The sequence below is a fragment of the Podarcis bocagei genome (assembly GCF_964188305.1).
Source record: "Podarcis bocagei genome assembly, chromosome: 2".
NCBI lineage: Eukaryota > Metazoa > Chordata > Lepidosauria > Squamata > Lacertidae > Podarcis > Podarcis bocagei.
In genome coordinates this window covers 15,920,796-15,939,878 of record NC_138126.1, presented here as the reverse complement: position 1 = coordinate 15,939,878, position 19,083 = coordinate 15,920,796, and the positions used below count along the sequence as shown (strand labels likewise).

General features: G+C 46.0%; 2 protein-coding genes across 4 annotated transcripts in view; one reads left to right on the top strand and one right to left on the bottom strand.

Annotated features, from left to right (window-relative positions):
* LOC308580846 (E3 ubiquitin-protein ligase TRIM7-like) overlaps positions 1-19,083 on the bottom strand; it is a 79,827-nt gene that overhangs the window by 8,311 nt on the left and 52,433 nt on the right. Inside the window, exons 8-10 of one of the 3 annotated variants that reach the window (XM_081183071.1) lie at positions 10,558-10,625; positions 9,902-10,146; positions 4,636-4,845 (exon numbers count right to left, since the gene is read on the bottom strand). The gene's annotated coding sequence lies outside the window, so the exon portion shown is untranslated. Of the gene's footprint in view, positions 1-4,635; positions 4,846-9,901; positions 10,626-19,083 lie in introns of those variants that run through there. The other 2 variants (XM_081183072.1, XM_081183073.1) reach the window with 2 other exon arrangements.
* LOC308579642 (zinc finger protein RFP-like) overlaps positions 8,215-19,083 on the top strand; it is a gene marked incomplete at both ends in the record, with an annotated part of 42,939 nt that continues 32,070 nt past the window's right edge. Inside the window, 5 exons of the mRNA XM_081180589.1 lie at positions 8,215-8,631; positions 10,599-10,652; positions 11,003-11,233; positions 11,689-11,711; positions 12,201-12,319. Of these exons, the coding sequence (XP_081036715.1) occupies positions 8,215-8,631; positions 10,599-10,652; positions 11,003-11,233; positions 11,689-11,711; positions 12,201-12,319 (844 nt within the window). The remainder of the gene's footprint in view (positions 8,632-10,598; positions 10,653-11,002; positions 11,234-11,688; positions 11,712-12,200; positions 12,320-19,083) is intronic.

Here is a 19,083-nt window from a genome sequence, read left to right as displayed (position 1 = left end):
CCAAATGCAGATCTGCAATTCTTATCCCTATATAGGGAGAATTGAGGCAACCGTAATCAGGGAGCCATCCATTCAGGCAAGGTCGCATCCCTGCTCTTATTCTGCATTCAAAGAGGAGGTGCGTGTCTGCATTTCAGAAAAGCATTTTATTGCATGATGTTCACATATAATAGATATGATTTAAAATGCAATCAGCCTCTGGTTATCATTGCTTTGTGGGGAGCGGGAGGGGAGCAGCAGCTTAAAGTTAGAACCGATAGTTCAGAGCATGTTTATGGGGTTTTGAGCCCAGAATTTCGTTGTCAGCAATATGCTGATGACACTCAGCTCTGCGTCTCCTTTACAGCATCTGCCGGTGAGGCAGCGCGTGTCCTGGACTTAGAAATGGACTGGATTAGGTAAACCCCGACCCACATAATCGATCGCATGAAACAGCACACGCACACCATTTGAAGGGCACCGTCCACCAACTTTGGAGCTGGCCGCCTCAAATGCTTTATATTTTATAGGACTTGGCTCCTATGCACGAGACAAACTTTGCAGATTTTGATCCCATCAGGCTGGGATTCCCTTAGGCATTGGGAGAGGCTAAGCATCTGCAGCCCTGGAGGCATCCCCGCCCCCCTTTTTGCAAAAGCATTACCAGCGCGAGAGGGACTATGATTGGATCTTCTACTCCTGAACAAAGCCACTTGCAATTGAATGAGATACGCTTATCTCTTGCATGAAGCGACTGCTTTTCCGTCTTGTCTTGCAAGAATAGCTGCCCTGCCCTGATTCAACGGGTGTGTCTAAATGAAGGGAAGGGAGGGCTAGGAATTATTGTTGTAATATAGACAATGGAAATATTTTTTTAAAAAATTGTCCAGTAGCACCTTAGAGACCAACTAAGTTTGTTCTGGGTAAAAGCTTTCGTGTGCATTCACACCTCTTTAGATACACTGAAACAGAAGTCACCAGACCCTTATATATAGTGGGAGAGTGGGGAGGGGTCTTACTCAGAAGGGTAGTAGGAAATGGGTTATTGACTCAATGGGTATGGTAAACCTGTTGACTACTGTTAACGACTGCAATTAATCCTACAGGAAAAAGCAAGGGATAGTATGCAGATGACCAAAAATAACTTTAGCATGTGTAATGAGAAAAGAATCCAATAATCTCTATTCAACCAGGTCTCTCCATAGTTTTCAGTTTAGTAAAGGTAAAGGGACCCCTGACCATTAGGTCCAGTCGTGACCGACTCTGGGGTTGCGGCGCTCATCTCGCTTTACTGGCCAAGGGAGCCGGCGTACAGCTTCCGGGTCATGTGGCCAGCATGACTAAGCTGCTTCTGGCAAACCAGAGCAGCGCATGGGAACACCGTTTACCTTCCCGCCGGAGCGGTACCTATTTATCTACTTGCACTTTGACATGCTTTCAAACTGCTAGGTTGGCAGGAGCAGGGACCGAGCTGCTAGATTGGCAGGAGCAGGGACCCGTTGCAGGGTTCACCGCAGAGCTTCTGATCGGCAAGTCCTTGGCTCCCTGGTTTAACCCACAGCGCCACCTGCTACCCAAATCCAGTAGCACCTTAGAGACCAACTAAGTTTCTTATTGGTATGAGCTTTTGTGTGCATGCACACTTCTTCAGATACACTGAAACAGAAGTCACCAGACCTTTATATATAGTGAGAGGGTGGGGAGGGGTATTACTCATAGGGTGGTGGGAATGGGTGATTAGCTGATAGGTGTGGTAAACCTGTTGACGACTGCAATTGGTCTTACAGGAAAAAGCAAGGGGTGAGATGGCTAAAAATAGCTTTATCATGTATAATGAGGTAAGAATCCAATGTCTCTATTCCAACCAGGTCTCTCCATGGTTTTAAGTTTGGTAATATGTTGCAATTCAGCAACTTCTCTTTCCAGTCTATTTCTGAAATTCTTTTGTAATAAGACAGCTATGAATCGTTTGAATCCCTGCAACGGGGTGAGCTCCTGTTGCTTGGTCCCTGCTCCTGCCAACCTAGCAGTTCGAAAGCATGTCAAAGTGCAAGTAGATAAATAGGTACCTCCGGCGGGAAGGTAAACGGTGTTTCCGTGCACTGCTCTGGTTCGCCAGAAGCGGCTTAGTCATGCTGGCCACATGACCCAGAAACTGTACGCTTGCTCCCTCGGCCTATAGAGCGAGATGAGCATGCAACCCCAGAGTCGGTCACGACTGGACCTAATGGTCAGGGGTCCCTTTACCCTCTACCTTTAAGATAGCTACAGTACTTTGAGATCTTGTACAGAATGTCCTGGGAGATTGAAGTGTTCTCCTACTGTTGGTCCAAATTTTCCGATGTGAGCAATCCTAGAATATATGCCTACAGCACCCTTGGTTGGTTGGACAATACTAGGATAAAAATATTTGAAATCTCAGGTGACTCTGGAAACAACTAAACCAGCCTGGCGCTCAGTTCCATGTCTGTCTATTTACAACATGACCTACTTTTATAATGTTTCGATCCAAACCCTGATGTTTCATCCACAAGGTCATTTAAAGTCACACTGTGTTGTGCACTTTCAAACAGCATACTTAACAACTGCATGTTTCTCTGATTGGTTTTCTGCATTCTGACTGCAACTGCAAGAGATTTTTGTGGGCTCTAAACATTACACTACACTGGCTTAGAGTCTTGTCCTCTGGGCAGCCACAGCTGCTGCCCCTGGTCTCTGAGCTGCCCCCTGCCCCATGGAGAGGTGCCACAGCTGCTGCCCCTGGTCTCTGAGCTGCCCCCTGCCCCATGGAGAGGTGCCACAGCTGCTGCCCCTGGTCTCTGAGCTGCCCCCCTGCCCCATGGAGAGGTGCCTCCTCACAAGCACCCCCTTGGCCAGGACCTGAGACACCATTCGCCTGAGGCGCTCGTAGCCAGGGCTGCCTACAAAACAAGCCCTTCTTTTAGACCAGCGGTAGGCAACCTAAGGCCCGTGGGCCGGATGCGGCCCAATTGCCTTCTCAATCCAGTCCTGGAATCAGTGTGTTTTCAAATGAGTAGAATGCGTTCTTTTATTTAAAATGCATCTCTGGTTTATTTGTGGGGGGAAAGGAATTCGTTCTTGCAAGGCATGCCAGAAGGCAGTTGCTTCATGCAAGAGATAAGCATATTTGATTCAATTGCAAATGGGTTGTTCAAGAGTAGAAAATCCAGTCAAAGTCCCACTCCCACTAGTAATGCTTTTGCAAAAAAGGGGGAAATGAGTCAGCATGGGAACCAACTCCTATAAAATATAAAATATTTGAGGGGGCCAGCCCCCCACCCAAAGTTGGTGGACGTTGCCCTTCAAACGGTGTACAGTGGAACCTCGGGTTGCGAAAGTGATCCGTGCGGGAGGCACGTTCGCAACCCGCAGCGCCGTGTCTGTGTGGGTCGCGATTCGGTGCTTCTGCGCATGTGTGAGCGCCGAAACCCGGAAGTAACCCGTTCTGGTACTTCTGGATTCAGCGCAGTGCGCAACTCAAAAACACGTAACCTGAAGCGTCTGTAACCCGAGGTACCACTGTACATGTGCTGTGTCATGTGATCAGTTATGTGGGTCGGGGTTTACCTAATCCAGTCCATTGCCAAGTCCATGACATTTGCTGCCTCACCTGCAAATGCTGTGTGTTATCTTCTTCTTTCTTCTTCTTTGGCGACCACCTGTAGCTGAGTAAGATTGTCTTCCATGAACACGGTCTTAACAGTGAGTCTGTAAGTGATTCTGGAGGCCAATTCTGGATCCACACGTCCTTCCACAGTGGGGACATTGGTTTCCGGGCGGTAGTTGATCCCGGTGAGGGTTTGCCAAGCATGCCTTCCTCTTAGCATGTTTCTCCCTTTCGTCCTGAGTTCGAGCGTCTTCAAAGCCCATGACACCTTTGGTAAAGGCTGTTCTCCAACTGGAGCGCTCACAGGCCAGTGTTTCCCAGTTGTTGGTGTTTATACTAAATTTTTAAAGATTTGCCTTGAGAGAGTCTTTGAACCTCTTTTGTTGACCACCAGCATTACGCTTTCCATTTTTAAGTTCGGAATAGAGTACAGTACCCCTAAACATTTTTTTTTTTAAGAAAAAAGCTCTGATTACAATATTTGTGAAAATGCAATAAAATGCTTTTCTGAAATGCAGACACGGCTCCCCCCCCCCCCCGCAGAATAAGAGGGGGGGTGAGACATGCGCTGCCTCACCGGCAGATGCTTTAAAGGAGCCACAGAGCTGGGTGTTATCAGCATATTGCTGACAACGAAATTCTGAGCTGCAAAACCCATAAACATGCTCTGAACTATCGGTTCTAACTTTAAGCGGCTGTTCCGCTCCCGCTCCCCACAAAGAAATGATAACCAGAAGCTATGATTGTTGCTGATTGCATTTTAAATTATATCTATTATATGTGAACATCATGCAATAAAATGGACAATTTTTATTTTTCAAAATTTTTATTGATTTTCCAAAATTTTAAACAAACAAACAAACATAAATCATAACTGAACTTGATCCAATCTTAGTAACATTGTTAAGTGACTTCCTCAAATCACCCTAGCTGAATTTCAGTGTATGTCATTGTAACAGTTTTCCAAAACCAACTTTTCTCGTAATATTAACTTATTCACTTAATATCTTTCTTTCTTTCCATTTTAACTTTAAACATATTATTCTCTAACATCACATATTTAAATCCTAAGCCTATCTGATATTTGCCAGTTTTTCCAATTAAGTTATCTTAACGTATTTAAGTGAATACTTTAAATTTCATCCATTCTTCCTGGTACTCCTCCTCCTTCTGGTCTTAGACTCTTCCAGACAGGTCGGCTAGCTCTGAAAAGTCCATCATCTTCATCTGCCATTCCTCTAAAATGGTCAATTTTTAAAATAAAATTTTGATTTATTTCCACTGTCTACATTACAACAATAACACCTAGCCCTCCCTTCCCTTCATTTAGACACACCATTGGAGCAGGGCAGCCATTTTTGCAAGGCAAGAAAGAAAGGCAGTCGCTTCATGCAAGAGATAAGTGTATCTTATTCAATTGCAAGTGGCTTTGTTGACGAGTAGAAGATCCAATCATAGTCCCTCTCGCACCTTTTTTTGCAAAAAGGGGGGCGGGGATGCCTCCAGGGCTGCAGATGCCTAGCCTCTCCCAATGCCTAAGGGAGTCCCAGCCTGATAGGATCAAAATCTGCAAAGTTTGTCTCCGGCATAGGAGCCAAGTCCTATAAAATATAGAATATTTGAGGAGGCCAGCCCCAAAGTTGGTGGACGGCGCCCTTCAAACGGTGTGCGTGTGCTGTTTCATGCGATCGATTATGTGGGCCGGGGTTTACCTAATCCAGTCCATTTCTAAGTCCAGGACACGCGCTGCCTCACAGGAAGAGCTGGGTGTCATCAGCATATTGCTGACAACGAAATTCTGGGCTCCAAAGCCCATAAACATGCTCTGAACTATCGGTTCTAACTTTAAGCTGCTGTTCCGCTCCCGCTCCCCACAAAGCAATGATAACCAGAGGCTGATTGCATTTTAAATCATATCTATTATATGTGAACATCATGTAATAAAATGCTTTTCTGAAATGCAGACACGCACCTCCTCTTTGAATGCAGAATAAGAGCAGGGAATGCGACCTTGCCTGATTTGATTGGCTCCCTGAATACGGTTGCCTCAATTCTCCATATATATGGAAAGAATCGCAGATCTGCATTTTGGAGCCCCTCAAGAGCTGATTGGCTGCCAAGTAAAGCGGCGTTGGTCCGCCCCCGGCTTCTCCATTCATAACCATTATCCATTCATCCACAGAGTTGCAGTCTCTGACTGGCTACTTTTCTCGCGGCGGCGATTTTGATTTCGTTTCCTTCTGCTTCGGCTCCTCCTCTTGCTGCTCACCAGAGCTGCTCCGGATCGGGCAAAAAGGGGTCGCCTTGCTCCTCTCTCCGCCGGATTAGGAGCGCTACGAATTCCTGCTTTGGACGGACGTGGAGACGGAAGGATTCTCCGGCTCGGATCTGCTTTGCTCACCGATCTCGTCTCTCAAGATCTCTAAGGTGAGAGAGATTCATTGCTCAATAGGCGCGCCTCACCCGGCAGGACCCTTTCCTAGCATGTCGCGCGGGAGATACGTGTACACGGTCGTGTGAATGGCTTTTATTTTGTGATACCCCCCCTCTCTTTCCTTAGCTCCCTATCTCTGCTATGTCCGGACTCGGAAAAATGAAGGTAAATTTATTCTCGGACCCCATTTGCAGACCCCGATCAAGGAACTCAGCGTGATTTTTTTAAAAAAATAATTGTTATTTCCAAAGCAAAACAAAAAAAGAAAAAGAAAAATTACAACCATCAAACTCAGCATCCATATTCGTTTCCTAACATAATGGAGTTAAGCGAGATTTATGCCTCAACAGGTTCGCGCGTAACGCTGCGGGCTCCTTGCGTGGGGATGGCCTCACGTGTACACGATACGTGTGGGTGCGTTTCATTTAGCGATGGGAAGATGAATGACGGTGGTTCTTCCCCCCTGGCCTCGGTTTTGTCCTTCCTGGACATCACTGGCGATTCTTTAAAAGAATCGGGACTGCAGGTCTCTTTCCGCGAGCTGAGTGAGCTATAGAAAACTTCTATATGAAACGAAGGGTTCAGATTTCTTAGAAATTGTTGTTAAATTAGGAAGAAAAACGAGGCGGGGTGGGGGGAAAGGCAGATGAATTTCTCAAGATTCCGTAACTTCAATGTGCGTGTCCGTCTTCTCTCATCTGCTTTGCGTACAGAAGGTCCCGGGTTCAAATCCTGCCACCTCCAGGTGCGGGTTTTTGGGGCGCGCGGGTGGGGGAGTTTAGCTCCCAAAAATTCCAGCGCCACCCATGCTCTTTTTAGCACTTCCCACGACGGGCCGCGACCTGCTCTTCTTTGTGTTGCTGGATGAACGTTTTAGGACTTTCCTATCGCACGCGGTTTTGCTTTGTGTTTACACCTGGATTTTAGCCCATTTAACCTCTCCATCTTTTACTTTGCTAATTCGATAGGAGCCACGTTTTTGTACACAGCAGCTAAGAAACGCGGCAAATAATACGGCGTCCTCTTTGTGATCTACATCATGGGAACCATCCTCATGATTTTTAAAAATGAAGTTAAAAGTGCCTCTCTCACATCCAGCCCCCGGTTTACCTCCTCTCCTATGTCCTTTAAAGACAAATCTTTATTGTCAACTGCCTAGAGATTTTATTATAAAAAGTGGTGTATGTGTTAAATAAAATAAAATACAAAGGAAGCTGTTTCTGGACCAGGGTTTTTCCACACCGCGAAAAACTTCAATGGCAAGCTTAACTGAGGTGGCCTCCATTAAACATCCATGTTGATTTTCGATTGTATTTTTATTGCTGTATATATTACCTTTTTATTGCATTAAATTTTGAATTACTGGGAATGCAAATGGCAAACGTATTAAAATAGCACACAAATATATATATATATATATATATGAAGGAACAGAATGCAATTCTAAACCATTGAACACAGTCCATTGGAACTGCTAAAAAAAGGCAAGAAAATCATAGAATCGTAGAATTGCAGAGTTGGAAGGGACCCCAAGGGTCATCTAGTCCAACCCCCTACATTGCAGGAATCAAACCAAAGCAAATCATTAAGGGGTCTGCCAAGACCACCAGCAATTTTATAGCCGTCTATGGGGGGAAACATTGGGCAATTGCAGTTCAGGTTGCAGACATTGGTCCCTCCCAATCCTTTCTGAAGATTTTAGGAATTGAACTAGGACCTTTGGTCTACCAAGCAGATGCTCTACCCATTGAGCCACAGACCCCATGGCTGTTCTGGTGAGGAGGAATCTGTCTCCATTTGTGGTTCTTGTGATGAGATTTGCCTTTCCCAAATACTTGAGGGAGGGTGATCATCTTTCTTTCCAGGGTGTAGGAGAGGCATTTCTTTGATCCCACATATAAAACATAATAAAACGTTTAAAATTAAAAAGTTCCCCATATAGAGCTGCCTTACAATCTCTTCTAAACGTTGTGTATTTTATCTCCTTGACATCTGATGGGAGGGCATTGCACAGGGCAGGTGCCACTGCTGAGAAGGTCCATGCGGATGGGGCAGGGCTTACATTTCCCATTTCAGATTAAAGTTCACAGGGATCCTAACTCTGCTCCATCTCTCTTCCAGGTGGGGCTGCTTCTGGAGAAGGAGAGTGGTCCCTCACAACAGGAGTGGAGCCATGGCTGAGGAGAGGTACAGGAAGAGGATCCGGAGTGAAGTCACCTGCTCCATCTGCCTCAGTTACTTTACTCGTCCGGTGGAACTGGGCTGCAGGCACAACTTCTGCGAAAGCTGCATCTTGAGGTGCTGGGAGGAGTCTGGTAAGAAAACCAGGTGCCCCGAGTGCAGAAAGGCTGTCAAAACAGACTACAATCGAAACAGGCTTCTCACAAATATGGTCGGAATCATCAGTGAGTGGGATCATTCTGAGGAGAGAGAGGCTCAAAGGAGGCGCTCAGAATGTCATAGGCACCAGAAGACCCTGGACCTCTTTTGCCGGGACGACGAAGCCCCCTTCTGTGGGGAGTGTGACACATCCCAAGGGCACAGCGGCCACAGGGTGGTTCCTGTAGAAGAAGCCGTCCAAGACTACAAGGTAAGAATGAACCATTCATAGGAACAGCTAGTATATATGATGGGAATTAAAATCATAGAATTGTAGACTTGGAAAAGATCCTGACAATCTAGTCCAACCCCCTGCAATCCAGGAAGATGCAGTTGTCCCATAAGGGGATCGGACCTGCAACCTTCATGTTATAAGCACCATGCTCTAACCAAACTGAGCCATTCAGCAATCAAGGTTAAAGGCTGTCCATAAACCACTGTCTCCTCTGAGTGAGTGTTTATCCCTCTAATCCTAGGTGTGAGGGAGGCAGTCTGCTGTCAACTGACTCTGCACATGCTCAGGAGGCCTCTCATCTAATTATTTTACACATCCTAAGATAGATATTGGCTTTTATGGGACTGAGGCTGGCTTGCCTTATAAGACTCCACTGGATGTGTATATTAGGTATGATTGTGTTAAAAAATGATAATTAAGCTGATCTAGAAAGATTGAACGAAGTTAAGGTGGCCTTTCTAGGAAAAATAAATGCAGCCCAAATGAGTACAAACTGAATTTCCCCTTTCAGAATCTGATAATACTAATAGCAGAGCATGCATTGAAAAAAGGGAAAGAATTAATACCAGTACAGTACATAAATTCTTTGGGATGGAAAGAAATGTACAATTGCTTTTAAAAAGGCAAGCAAATAATAAAACCTAGAAGGCTGATGTTTGGGGCTTCTCGGAGATGCTTGCTGTTATAAAGGGAAAAAATACTTTGATGGCTCAGATCAAGAGGTGAAGATTTTCCCCCTTGGTGGTATTTCAGTGTTAATCATTCTATTTACATATACACAAGTACTGCCCAACAACAACAAACATTAGAGGCATAAAACCACCTTCCTTTCTCCTGTTGCCAGCCCTAAACTATGCAAAGAACTCAAGATTCATGAGTTTAAACCAATTGTGTTAATGTAGGTCTGCCACTGGTGTTTGGTCTTAGGCTTGTAGTGCAAGCAGTGTATTCCAACAGCTTTAACCAACCCCTACCGGCCCCAATGCTGCAACAATCAACTAACCCCCACAACTGCATCGCCTAAAAAAATATAACCCGCAGGGACTAAGACTTTGTAGCAATCCTAGACTGCAGGGTTGGCATAAACTCTTCCGCTCCCTGCCTGTTAGAATATCAACAATGCTTTCCAGGACAAACATGACTTACCACTTTCTCAGCCACAATACCCACCCTGCAGTACCGTAGCTTTTACTTGCATTAGTGGGCAATTTGTTTGAATGATAATTTAAAAAGAAGGAAATCCAACCTGTGATAGAAAGAGGATGACATTTTCTGCAGAAGGGGCTTTCTGGGTCTTTTCTCAACATTTCTCCATAACACTCATCAGTTGCATCTGTCGTAGGCTCAATACTATGGATGGCAGAAGCAGGCTCTGCAGTCTCAGAACCCAGGGAACAATAACATAATTCAACTGTCCTCTCGCTTTCCTCTTTCTCTCTCTGTCTCGATGACGATTATGATGGTTATCTCCTAGAAACCTCTCATCAGGACCTGTCAGGGAAGAGGAGAAGGGAAGGCTCTCTAATGATGCTGGAGAAGGGCCCAGCAGGGAGAGAGGCAGCTCCGCAGATGGGGAAGCAATTCAGTGCAACACCAGGAATAAGGAGGGGCAAATGGGGGAAGCGGCAAGAGGGCTCCCAGACTCTTCACTGGACACCAGCGGGGAGAGCACTGGTCCTCCGCTACCCACGCCCTCCCTGCGCAGAAGACTTCCGCGCAGAGAGAGTAGGAGGAGACTGGGTGTCAAACAACTTTTATGTTGGAAAAGGTTTAAGAAACACCCACTGACGGATTCTGCTAGCGACTGAGGCAGCCACGAATTGAAGGGCTGTCCAGACAGAAAGGTTTAACAAGGCAACGTAGCCAGGAGAGGCGGCAACTTATGCACGAGCAACCCCATACCATTATAGGACCCAAATGGGAACTTTGGTTTTTCTTTTCAGGATCAGTTCTGCGGGTTCCTGAAGACTCTGAAGGAGGAGGAGGAACAAATTCAGGCAAAAAAAACATCGACAGGAAAGCAAAGTTCATTCTTGGTTGTAAGTGTCGCTCTTACTGGGAAGTAAGCAAATAAGAAAAAGAATTAATGCTTGGGAGAGAATTAAAATAACATACTGAAGCCATCAGGCAGGTTTACTCTTTTAGATGCCTATTTGTTTGGGGAAGCCTGCTGTGACTGGAAGGAAAATTTTCCTTTGCTTGAAAACTGACTCATCATCTGTGAAAATCTAAAAATTCAGAAGCACCCGCCCTGTTCCCCTGCAGTAATCCTCAAACCCTCTTCATCCTGCACAAGGAGTGGCAATGTTGCTAACAGCCTGTTTTTCTTTCCACATGTTTCTTGCAGAGAAAAATTATATCAGGTAGGCAGAAGATGAAGGGTGAGTTTAAGCAACTACATTCATTTCTGGAAGAATGGGAAAACCAGGTGCTGAAGCAGATGGAAGAGGTGGAGGATGAGATTGCGAGGAAATCGAATGAGCAGCTGGGCTGGCTCTCCAGAGAACTTGACTCTCTTCAAAATATCATCCGGGAGCTGGAGGAGAAGCTTCGGCAGCCCCCCAGTGAATTCCTGCAGGTAGGAGAGTGGCCATGTGCACCTTAATTTGTTACTTAACGATGATGGAATCAGATGTTTTCTGCTCTTGGCTGATGATGGGTCTGCTGCTGGCTCCCAAATTAGCGATGTTGCCTTACTGGCCTGCTTGTGGACTGGGTGGATCCCTCGGCCTGATCCCTGCAATGAACAGAGCCCTATTTTGTGCCTTTTAAGGTGTGGGACAGTTTGTCATTTCAGGGCTTCTTTTAAGAAGTTTTCCCTTCTGTGGTTATATTACCTGAGTTGGGCTGAAAATAGGTGGACCCTTGGTCTGATACCTTACTGGTCCTCTTTGGTTCCTGCTCAGGGCTTCATTTAAGAGGCTGTGCTCTGATTTTATGACATTACCCTGCTTGGACTGGGGCATGGGGCGTGGGCTTCGATGGATGGCTAGTCGTGGATGCTCAGTTCTCTTCTTTTTCTTTCCCCTGCAGGATATTAGAAGCACTTTGCAGAGGTAAGCAGATCCCTCTTCTTATCCTTTGCGCTTTGCGGTTCTGTGAAGGATGTGGACTGCAAGAAAAACACCCGTTGTTCCCAAGCGGACAGTATGGGTCTTTGTGACCTCCAACTTTTAACAAATCAATAGGGGCCCACTTTTTCTAAAGTTCCTATTTTCACTTCCAAACTTCCTTTTCTCAGTTTCTATCTCTCGTTTAATTCTGATTCTCTTTCCTTTCTTTCTGTTTCCACCTGGTAGTCTCAACCGTCTTCCAAAAGAGGGAAGTATCTAAGAAAGCAACAAACCATTGTTCACACTTTTATTCCCTGCACTGCTTATTTCAATATACGTTTCAGCTGTCCTCTTATTATTCACCTTGAATCTGACCAGCCAGTTTCTTGAGACCTTTGTGATCCTCTCCCCTCTCGTCCTATTGGTTCCTTTGGGAATTTGAGGTTGGGTGGAGAGCCAGCTGGCATATTTAAACCTTTTATTTCTCCACAGGCATGAGGGGAGACAGGCATTTGAGGCTCCCAAGATTTTTCCTCTTGAATTGGTGTGGAAAGTTTGGGACTTCCATGATATAAATCCATTTCTGGAAGCTGTCGTAGAGCAGTTCAAAGGTAATGGCTGCAGGAATTTCATGCTAGTATTGAATAGGAGAGCCAGAAAAATTGAACTTGAGGGTCAGAAGGGAAGGAATTTAAATTTCACTGAGGGGGAAAGGAGGTCCTGCAACCACAGCTCAAAATGCCATTTGCTGAGACTGCCTCTCTCAGCCTGGTGCCTTCTGTTTCCTTTGGACTCCAACTCCCATCAGCCCAGCTGATAATCGAAGTCCAACAACATTGTGAAGGCCACAACTTCCTCCTCTCTGGTCTACAACATCTAAGCATGAAGGCAACATGTTTATTTCGTTGATATCTAACCCTTGAGTGTAACATCACTGATACTTACCTTTGTTGATATCTACAGGAGCCTGGCTAAATGAACTTTAAAGACTGTGTCTTCCTTTTGGACACAATTTGAATGAGTTTTCTGTTTGTGGCTTTTGTAGTAGATCTTGTACCCTTGTTCTTTCAATTTTTGGATTATTAATATAAGATTTAGAATGTAGAATGCTTTGGTAGTGTTTTGTGTGCCGCTTATGTGCTGCTTACTTCATACTGGTCTACAGCGATAATCAGAGTCCAACAACATTGTGAAGACCACAACTTCCTCCTTTCTGGTCTACATCATCTAAGCACGAGGGCAACATGTTTATTTCTTCAGCAAGTGTCTCACCCACATGCAGATTTATGCAGGGACACTTGAAAAAACTCACACACTTTTGTGGCTGAAGCTTTGTATGACTTAAGACCCAACCGGGGGGGGGGGAGTGCAAGAATATAGTGAGTAATATAATGATCAGTTTGGTGGTTTCTAGGTTTCTATTTTTTGTAAATAATTTTTATTCATTTTCCAATAAAGAGGGGGGATCCATATTAATAACAAATCAAGCCACATCTTACCACATTCAAAAACAAAAAAAGTACAGCCAATTATAGAGTCTGAATTACTTAATTTCAATTGTCCATGTTCTAGATTTCAAGACCTAAATGATCAGTTTGCTGGTTTCAGCGACACTATGTCATAACACAAGTTTAGCCAGGCCTTCGTCTCCAACGCTTTAAGGCAGTAACCTTAAGAGGCAGATTTTCAAAAGCAGATAGTAGTTATCTTCAATTTACAAGAAAGGGGATTATGACTATAATCAGCTGACTTTTTCTGTGCTATAACATTAATTAACACCACGACGGTGTGTGATGCTTAATCTCTCTTGCTTTCCGTTTCACAGACACTCTAACATCTGGACTCTCTCTGAAGAAAGGTAAGCTGAGGAGTCTCAATCATAGTTATCCATCAGGGTGAGCTGTTGGGGCCCATGTGTCAATAGCTGGTGGGGCCACAGTGGACACAACCAGTGTCCAAAGTCAATCCTTTTCTGAGATCCCAGCCTTTTTATTGCTCCCCTTCTTCGTCCTTGGTCAGTTGGCTATTGGGAGAGAGAATGGTGGCTTCAAAGAGCTTTTGAAATTGGACAGAGGGCCAAAGCTGGGCCACCCTAGCAGCAAAGCCACGGGGGGGGGCACAGTCCAGTCAGGAAAGGAACTCCCTTCCTCAGTGATCCCTGGAGTGGATCTAAGCTCACAATGTTTATGCTCCCAGCTGATTCCTCTTTTCTTTTCTCTTTGTCTCCTTGCGACGCCAATAGCAAGTGTAGCTCTGGACCCGGACACCGCTCATCCCAACCTGATCCTGTCCGAGGATCGTCGAAGCGCGAGGTGGGGAGAGGCACATCAAGAACTGCCGGACAATCCCGAGAGATTCAGCGGACGTCCCTTCGTGCTGGGCTGTGAGGAGTTTACAGCAGGGAGGCACTGCTGGGAAGTCACCATAGGCACTGCCGACATCTGGGTTGTGGGGGTCGCCCGGAAGTCTGTGAGGAGAAAGGGCTTGGACAGCTTTTACCCTGGTGTAGGCGTCTGGGGATTGGGGCACACAGGTGGCAAGGGCAGGTCTACCCGCCGCTCTCTGCCGCCTACTGCGCCAAAGCTGAGGAGGTTCCGGGCAACTGTTAACTACGCAGGGCGCCAAATTCTCTTTTTTGATGCTGATACAGGAGAATTACTCAAGACCTTTGCAAACGCTGAATTCTCTGGGGAGCCCCTTCTGCCCATCTTTTGCATGGGGCCAGAAACTTGCTTTGAACTGCCTCCGGTTACACACTAGTCTGGCCACCCCTCCAGAAAAGGAAGATAAATGTGTGGAAAAGTAACTCGCAGATTGTTTCTTGATTTTTTTAAAAAATCAAAGGATTGTGTGCGCTTCTGTGTGTAGATGGCATTAAAGAGATGACAAGTGCTAGAATGAGTCAGATTTTTTATTTTTCCATCGTATATCTGCTTGGCTTGGCTTGCCTCGCCTCATGATCTAGGTGCTTGAGGCTAAATCAGGCATCCTCCAAGACTTCTGGCCTGGGGCACCTTTGGCAATCCTGGAAACCGTGGCAGGGAGCACAAATTACCAATTTCACAAAACAGAAATATGCAGCTTAGATATATAAGCGAATCGCCAAATGTGACCTATGTTACAGTCACCACAATGGAATGTATGGGCGCCATTTTGGGAGAGGCAATGACATTTATTATTATCGTTCCTATTCATTTTGTTTCTATACCGCTTTATATTTTAAAGAAAAAATCTCAAGGAGGTTTACAGCGCATTAAAACATTGATAAATAATCTCTTTTGCATACCTCCTTAAGAAAGCTAGAGTGGCCAGAGAGGAATGGCGAATCAAGCTGTTATAATATGCCGAAATGGCAAAACTGACCGGAAAGCTCAGGAACCAAGAAGACAATAATTTCAAGAAAGAATGGGGAAAGTTTATAATTTATTTAGGGGGCCACTGTAAGCAGATGAAAACATTAGCAGGATTTTAATAACACCTGTAATGTAACTAATATGATGGATATTACGGACAGATAGAAAATATGGCTTATGTAATTATATGTAGTTGAAAATGTAGACAATAGGGCCCATGGAGAGGAAGGTGGGAAGTCGAGGGATTCAGAGAAATCTCTCTATTTGGTAATGTGATAATCTCTTCCTTAGTTTTTATTTGATTTTACAAGTTAAAAAATAATAATTAAAAAGAAGAAAGCTAGCTAGAGAGGCCATCCAGAATTCACATAGTCACAATTGGACCTGCGCCGGTTGCAAAACCTGCCTGGGGGATTTCTAACACTGCAAACGGCATGATCACACAAACACCCAGCAGGAGGGGAAATGCCTAGAACATTCTTATTTTTCAAGAGACAAAAAAGACCCTGGCCACCCCCCCATCCCATTCATTAAAATAGAATAAAGTAGGGGTGGTTGTATCCAAGGGTGTGTCGCTGGGGGCTGCAGCACCAAACTGTTATGTACTGAAGGTCTCACCCTGAGCCAGCAGGGGGATGCTGTAGATAGTTATGCAAATGAAGGATCGAAAGTGACGTTCAGTGATTGGATAGTTTTAGAAAGTTGCAACAGTTACTTTGTTCTGGAGCTCTATATAAGCAGGCTGACGGAGCTCTTCAGTTCAGTTCTGTTCTGGCCTCAGAATAAACAAGAGCTGTTTGAAGAATCACTGTGTCGTCTGATATGTTTGCCCACAACTTAACACAAACGATAACCCATAAATCTTGTCTTTTTAAAAAAGAGACAAAGCAAACCTTGGCAACCCCCTCTTGGGGGTGCGTAGTGTTGTGTATCCATTTATTTCTGCAACAATATGAGAGATTTTACTGAATCTTCAAACAGCGTATGGGGGTGTATAATCTGTTGTAGGAAAAGGTGCTTCAGACCCCAAACGCAGCCGGATGGGTCGTGTATGAATAAAATTATTATTATTGTTATTACTATTATTAATTTAATATTTAACTGTACCCCCCTCCCCAAAAAAATTGTTTCTAGGCCTGAGCGTATTCAGGGTTTTGTTAGGGTGGCAGGTCTTTTGGGGGGCGCAGAAGCTCCATTTGCTATGTATATTTACCCTGCCCCCCTTGGCTACACCCAGGCTTCTAGGACTCATTCATTTCCAAGTCCTAGTGATGCTGACAAACAGGTGCTTTCAATTTCTGTTTCTGCTTTATAGACCAGAAGTGTTTTCCTCTCCTTCATAATCTCCAAGCGGCTGCTGATCTGTCCATCAAAACAGTCATGTAGAGCAGGAGGTCTGTGGAACCGTTGGCCCTTATTTATTAATTAGGTTTACATACCACCCTTTAACAAAAGATCTCAAGGGACTCCCTTCAGGGGCCATTAAACCAAACTCCCATTGCCAATGCTTGCTGGGAATTATGGGAATTGTAGTTCTATTCATTCATTCATTACCCCACCCTTTTCTCCAACAAAACCCCTGTGATGTAGATTAGGCTGAGAGGCAGTGAGTGGCCCAAGGTCACCCAGTGAGCTTGAAGGCTCAGTGTGAATTTGAACCCGGGTCTCCTACTCCAGTACAGTACCTCAGGTTACATACGCTTCAGGTTACAGACACTTCAGGTTACAAACTCCGCTAACCCAGAAATAGTACCTCAGGTTAAGAACTTTGCTTCAGGATGAGAACAGAAATCATGCTCTGGCGGCACGGCAGCAGCAGGAGGCCCCATTAGCTAAACTGGTGCTTCAGGTTAAGAACAGTTTCAGGTTAAGAACGGACCTCCAGAATGAATTAAGTACTTAACCCGAGGTACCACTGTACTCTAACCACGACACCACAATAGCTTTCAGCATCAGGAGGGTTAAAGATTCCTCTCACTTAGTCTAGAGCAGTGTCTCCCAACCTTTTTTGGGCAAAGGCACACTTGTTTGATGAAAAAAATCTCGAGGCACACCACCATTACAGCCCCGTGACGTCAGCGCGCAGCGTCACGCCGGGAGGGACGCACGAAAGTGTAAGTTTCAATTTTTTCCCCTCCCCCTTGCCGGGGAACCTCCAAGCTTTGGGGGTGGGGGGGGAGGAGGCAGCAAAGCGAGGCAGGAAGGAGAGCGCGGCTTGGCTGGGTGAGCTTTGGCAGGGAATGAGAGCCGCGAGGCGGGCGCTGCGGACGGAGGCGCTGCCCGCCGAGCTCGCAGGCAGCCAGGCAGGCAGACGACGAGAGCCCCGCGCTGGGCGGCCTCTCCTCGTCGCCGCCGCCCCGCCTCTCGCCGGCCGACTCGCCTGCCTCCCTCCAGGCAACATCTCGCGGCACACCAGGCAACATCTCGCGGCACACTAGTGTGCCGCGGAACAGTGGTTGGGAAAAACTGGTCTAGAGAATGGGTAGGCAACCTAAGGCCCGGGGACCGGATGCAGCCCAATCACTTTCTCAATCCGGCCTGCAGACGGTCAGGGAACCAGCATGTTTTTACATGAGTAGAATGTGTCCTTTTATTTAAAATGCATCTCTGGGTTATTTGTGGGGCATAGGATTTCGTTCATTTCCCCCCATATAGTCTGGCCCCCCACAAGGTCTGAGGGACAGTGGGCCAGCCCCCTGCTGAAAAAGTTTGCCAACCCCTGATCTTGAGAGAGAAAAGCTGCAGTTGAACAGGTCCACCGAAGGAGGGAAAGCCAAAGGCTTCATTGCAAAGAAAAGAGTTCTGTGGAGATGTTGAAGGGACTTGGGGAAGATGGAGGAAGTGCATAAGCCTGGCCCTGAGCCCTGCAGAATTCTCATGCTCGCACTTCCCCGCCTCTGTCAGGGAAGGGAGAGCGCAGCCATGGTAGCTTGTGATCACGCTCTCCGTGAAGAGAACCTAAGGCCTGGGGGCCGGATCCAGCCCAATCGCCTTCTCAATGTGGCCCGCAGACAGTCCGGGAATCAGCGTGTTTTTACATGAGCCGAATGCGTCCTTTTATTTAAAATGCATCTCTGGGTTATTTGTGGGGCATAGGAATTCAGTCATCCCCCCCCCCAAAAAAAATATATAGTCCGGCCCCCCACAAGGTCTGACGGACAGGGGTTGAAAAAGGCCCACTGCTGAAAAAGGTTGCTGACCCCTGGCCTGAGGCATACAAGGAGAGGCGGCAGAGATAATTTGTCCAGGGCTAGAGTTCAAATTCAAGGGGAAAGGCCCAGGCAACTGAAGCATGATTCCTGGGCAGGGTGTAATGCGGCTCCTGCGAAGCAAACTGTGTCTTTCCACGCAAGATAGCAATAAATAGTATTATGAGGATACCAGAGTTACTCTGTATTTTCCGGGCAGCCTTGAGTGTGGACTACAAACTGAGGAGTGAAGTAAGCTCACCCCTCAGGCAGATGATGCCCAAAGGACTTTATATTTATGGGCTGCTGTTTCGTGGTGCTGGAGTCCCCAGTGACGCACCCCTGGGCACAACCGCCCCTTCCGACACCTTGTTTCATGCTTTTCGTCCACCACGATTATATTCTATTTTAATGAATGGGGTTTGGGGGGGAGCTTCTGTGACGGAAAAGTTTGTTTACTGAGCTGGTTGAGTCAGTGTGTTTTTCCCCCCTCCCTGCCTGCAAAGTTGCCTAGCAACAGCTCCTGATTGGCCAGAGTTCCAAGGGAGGCAGTTGGAGTGAAGTGAGAGAAGGTGTGAGGGATTCATGGGGTCTGAGAGAGGGATTCTTCTTCTGACGGGGTAGAGCTGAGGAGAGCCGAGAACTGACAGTATATATTCCCAAGTTCTGAATCGCAGAACACTGTTAAAATAGAAAAGACACCGTCCCACACAGAAAAAGGGTCCTCTGAGGGAATACTCTGACAGGAAAGGACAGTCGTGATTCTGAGGCAAAGGAGGATTTGGGGTCTGTAAGGAAACAGTCCAGTTAAAATCCTAAATTCCTGAAGTGTGT